We start from the raw sequence: 4,868 nt of genomic DNA, 5'->3' as shown, positions 1-4,868 counted from the left end.
AAAGCATAATATGCTAATTAGGCCTGGCAGCCAAACGACCTTCTGGACATCATTCTGGAGAAAACCGCAGCAGCAGAGGCCAAAGCAGAGGCAGTTTAGGGGCAATCAGGCAAGCAGGCAGAGTGGTTAGGGGGTGGTCAGGCAGGCAAGAAGAGTGGTTAGGGGTGATCCAGCAGGCAGGCAGGCTAGCAGTTAGGAGCCAGTGGTCCCGGATTGCTAGAGGGATGTCCAACTGCTGGTTTAGGCCTGGTCCCACAACTGGCAGTCAGACATCCCCTGAGGGGTCCCAGATTGCAAGAGGGTGCAAGAATTTCATGCACCCGGCCTCTAGTATCTCAATAAAGTTCTTAGAAACTCAAGGAGATATAAAAGCTCCCCTTTGAGTGTAGAAAACGAAGAGAGGCAGGCCAAGAACCTAGTCCCAAGGTCCTCCCACGTTTGTACATAGGAGAGGGTGAGGGGCCAGTGAGAGTCTGAAAAAGTAGCCAACGATGATGAAATTCATTGCCCACCCTTCGCTGTTCCCTGACCCACCTGCGTCCCCATCTTCTGTTGGGCCTGAACTGGGGACCCTACTGTCTCTCAGGTGTGGATCCCCATCTCACTCTTCCTCTCTCTAGTTTTGGCTTAGACCCAGGGAAGTAGCTGAAACCAGTTTACTGAAGTCTCAATTTATAGGGATACAAACGTGAAATAGTTTTATTTTTCTCAGCATATCCCCCCTCCCTCCCCCACCATTGTACTATGTCAAATCTCAACTTGCATTTCAGGAGATTCCAGCTATGCATTTCTTTTCAGTCATTAGCAAATGAAAATCCTCAGCCCAATTAAAACTAGAATCTTCTAGCAATATATGTGCTCTTCTACTCCCCAGTGAAGACAGGTTTCATGGGCCAGGGCACCTGAAATGGGGGAAGGGGAGTAGCTTGCTGCCTATCTCTTTCTCCTTCCTCTCTGGAGGTGGGGAATGGGGGTTCCTCTTAGTCACCTTTTCCTGGTCTTCCCCCTGCCAACTCCTTGGGGCAGGAACGAAGGCTGTGACTTCACTGACCCTGTTAGAGTGTTGGATGCCACTCCTTTTCTGCCCAACCGTTGAGAGCCTCTATGAAGTGAGTGTCCACATGCTGGCTCTCCCAGGGCACCCACATGTGAGTTCTTTGCAGGGTCCTTTGAGGGTCTGTCCACTGCTGAGCAGGATGATGTGGGAGAGCTGGCTCCAGGTCAGCCCTTCCTCTATGCCCACCCTCACCAATGCCGCTTGCTCTGTGTTCCCTTGCCCAGAAAAAAGGGCATCTTCTGTGCCGACCACCTGGTCCTCAGGAACCTTGTCAAGCACAATTGTGGGATGCAGCAGCCCTCTCTATCCCCTGCCATCTCTCTCCAAGTTTCTTGTTCCCTGCAGAGGAAGACCCAACACTGCCCCCTAGAATTGCACTCCGGCATTACAAGTCCCTTCTCCCCACCATCCAAATGCCAACCTTCCTGCCAACCTTCCTCTAGAAAACCGGAGGGTAAGGGGCTGGGTTGAGGATGAGGGTAGCATGACTGGTGTCCCTAGAAAGCCCCCAAGGGAGGTGTCTGACCCACTGCCTGCATCATCCTTTGGAATCTAGGCCTCTGATGCTTTCTGTCCTCGCCTCTGGATCCCAGTCACCCATGATGGAACACTGGACAGACCCTGTCCAAGGTCATAGCAGAGGAATCTCTTTGACCCGCAGAAATGAGGAGGGTCTAGAAGTGACAAGACAGAGGGGCGTGGGGAGAGGCGAGTCCTCTGAGCCTCTAACTCATCTAATGTTCCTCCCTGTCTGGCCTTCAGTCCCCACAGCCGAGAGAAGCACTCCTCTCACCCAGCTGACCGACATCCTCAAGAGTGGAGTTGTCGTCACAACGGGCCACATCCCTACCTCAGGCCCCGGGGCCCCCTTCACCACCAGCGTGACGATGCTCACACCCGGGGTCCTCACCTTGGCCAGACTCGTGCCCTCCCCGGCCTCGGGGACCATCAGGCTGAGCTCCGTGACAGGCTACAGCTTCACCAGCCCCTCCACCCCGGGGCCCATGAGGAACAAGGCCCAGACAGTGACCACGTCTCCCAGCAACGCCAGAGCCTCCTCAGCGGCCCCCGCATCCGTCTCCACCGAGGCCGGGCCGCTGCGCACCACATCGCCCACCATGAGAATGTGCCGCACCAGCAGGTCGCTCCTCAACAAATTATCTCCCATCAGGTACCCTGGGCCAGGGGCTGAGTGACATGCCAGGCATGGCAACAGTTCTTGGTGCCTGAACACCTCAGGTGCATAGGTCACAGCCGGCCTCCATGCCTTCCTGAAGTTCGGGCTGGCTTGTTGGATGGGAGGTGGGAGCCTGGGAGCTGATATGGAGAAGGGACACATGACATAGAGCAAGGCAGTGGGAATGAGGGCAGGGGAGGGGTCAGTGCGAGGCTCTGTGGATACAGAGGGTGGGGCAGGGCAAGGAGGTGGGTCCGGGAGTGGGGACTGGGGATGCTTTCATCTGGGTTCCCCGGAAGCGGACTCTGAGACCAGGACGTGGGGAGAGCACAGCCAGAGCGGCCTCTGTGGGCAGCAGAGTGGGTTCCACCGGGAACTCTGGGCGCCAGGTTCCAGCAGCCACCTGAGGCGCCAGGGAACTGGCATGTTTATATTCCCACTCCTGTTGGTCATCGGTAGAGGGCTGCTGGCCATGTGTAGCATGGAGGGCGCCAGTGGCAAGAGAAAGTCCTCCGGCTAAAAAAAAAAGTAAATGGAGGTGCTGTGTGCGGTGTACGTGGAAGTGACACGGCCAGGAACACAAGCTGGGCACCTCCTTTTTTTTTCACCTCTGTCACCATGAGGAGAGTAAGAGCCTTGGTCCCTTCTGTCACCAGTGTGGTCTCTGAGAGTCCTGTCCTCACTGTGAGCAGATTTGGGGGGAGGTGGAGGGGGAGTGCTAAAGTGGAGAGATGCTCCCTCCACCTGGGATGTCCTCCCCTGACCCCCAGTGCCTCACTGCCTTCTCCTGCAGCTGGATCCCCAAGGAAGAGAGGCCACCACTTCCCGCGGGCTGTCAGGGTTCCCCTCTCTTGACTCCTCTCGTGTGTGTGTGTGTGTGTGTGTGTGTGTGTGTGTGTGTGTGTAAAAATGTGGCTGGGGGGCTGAGGAAGGGGGTGGGGGACCTGATGCTCATATCCCCCTCCCTCCCATCCCCTCAGGCCCCGGGCTGCCCGGGCTGCTAACCCCACTGTGCTGGCGGGGGTGCTGTCCTTGCTCTCGGTGCCTGTGATGATGATCGCGGTCTATGGCTTCTGGAAGAAGAGACACGTGGGCAGTGAGTAGAGCCCCCGCTCCCGGCCTCCCAGGGCAGTAGGTCCCAGGCAGTGTGTCCTCGCCTGTGCCCCAGGGGGGCTGCAGGGCACCAGGTGAGGGAGGGGAGTGGGCAGGAGGGGACAGTGCAGCATCCCCTCTGGCTGACCTGGCAGCAGTGGGGGCAGGGCCAGGAGAGGGGAGTCCAGCCCAGGAGCCCGCCCCTCATCCCTCTCCGTCCTCACAGGCTACAGCATCTGCAGGAGCCCTGCCAGGCCCTGGAGGGCCCCCCCTGGAAGGCCGGAGCCTCCGTGGAAGCCTGCATGGTTTAAGGCCACTTATGGAGTGGGGGAGCTTTTCCCCGAGGGACCCCAGGAAGTCACAGAAGTGAAGATGGGGACCTGTCTGGATTGGAGCCAGGTTGGGGGGTGAGGACTTGTACATGCATGGGCTCAGGGCTCCCTAACCTGAGGCTGCTCCTCACTCGCCCAGTCCCTGGCTGCCAGGAGCCTGGGGAGGGGCCCCCAAGAGGGTACTTCACAGGAAGCCAGGAAGCCCCTGACGGAATCTGCTCAGAGCCCGGCCCCAGCTGCCTGGTGCTGTTTACAGACAAAGCCTCAGCTCCCACGGCCTCCGGACCCCTGCCGTCCAGCAGAGGGGAGAGGAGCGAGATGGACAGCATCCCTCTCCCCACCGGGACCCTGTGTCCTCAGCTGCCCTCTGCTCCCCTCCAGCTTCCCCATGAACGTGGGGAAGAAAGTCCCAGAGGCAGCAGGTCCCAGCGGCCCCCCTGGAGGAGGAGGAGAAAGTGACTAAGAGCTGGGGGTCCCAGAGGCATCGGCAGCAGGGGCCCCAGAGCTGTCCAGCCCGGCCCTGCGGCCATGTACCCTCCACTGACCTCCCATGTGCAATCGCCAGGCTGCTGGTCCCTCAAGTCCTGGGAGCCAGCAGAGACCACCCTCTCACTGCTGCCACCTGCTGGCCAGCCCCTCCTGGGACAGGTGTGATGGGCAGCTGAGAGCCCCCCTCAGTGGCAGGACCAGCCTGACCCCAGACTGGGGTGCAGAGGCTGAAGTCAAGACTGTCTCCCCAATCCCACCTGGGCTGCAGGTCTGAGCTCTGAAGGCCCTTCAGAGTCCCCTGAAGGGGGACCACAGCTCAGTGAGGGGGGATTGCCACCCCCAACACCCTCCCTCCCAGGGTGTCCTCCCCTGGGGAGAGAGAAGCCACTGTGACACAGGGAGACAGATCAGAGCTCCCACAGCACAGGACTGCCTGGTGGGGGTGGGCGGGGCCAATGGGGCAGATGCAGCCCAGGAGCCTGCAGGAGGGGCTGGCTGGCAGGTGGCAGCCAGCAAGTGCCCCTGCCTCACAGGCTCCTGGCTCGGACCTGGCCCCTCCTGCAGGGAAGGCTGGACAATCAGGGCTGCATTTCTCCCCTGAAGAGGGGTCTGCAGCCTGGATGGACTGGAGAACACATGGGTCTAGATGTGGCATCTCTACTCGGCCCTGGGACAGGGACCTCCCACGCGGGAGAGCAAAGGTCATGGTCATGAGACCAAC

The 4,868-nt window shown here is 59.4% G+C and overlaps 1 protein-coding gene across 1 annotated transcript in view; it reads left to right on the top strand.

Annotated features, from left to right (window-relative positions):
* TREML2 (triggering receptor expressed on myeloid cells like 2) overlaps nt 1–4,623 on the top strand; it is an 11,669-nt gene extending 7,046 nt beyond the window's left edge. The window contains exons 3-5 of the mRNA XM_015572151.1: nt 1,820–2,228; nt 3,215–3,330; nt 3,553–4,623. Coding sequence (XP_015427637.1) covers nt 1,820–2,228; nt 3,215–3,330; nt 3,553–3,737 — 710 coding nt within the window. The 3' untranslated portion in view covers nt 3,738–4,623. The remainder of the gene's footprint in view (nt 1–1,819; nt 2,229–3,214; nt 3,331–3,552) is intronic.
* Nucleotides 4,624–4,868: the final 245 nt, after the last annotated feature.

This window comes from Myotis davidii, unplaced genomic scaffold (genome assembly GCF_000327345.1).
Source record: "Myotis davidii unplaced genomic scaffold, ASM32734v1 scaffold167, whole genome shotgun sequence".
In the NCBI taxonomy this organism is placed as follows: Eukaryota; Metazoa; Chordata; class Mammalia; order Chiroptera; family Vespertilionidae; genus Myotis; species Myotis davidii.
The sequence above is the reverse complement of the archived record's forward strand: the minus strand, read 5'-3'. Positions and strand labels throughout refer to the sequence as shown.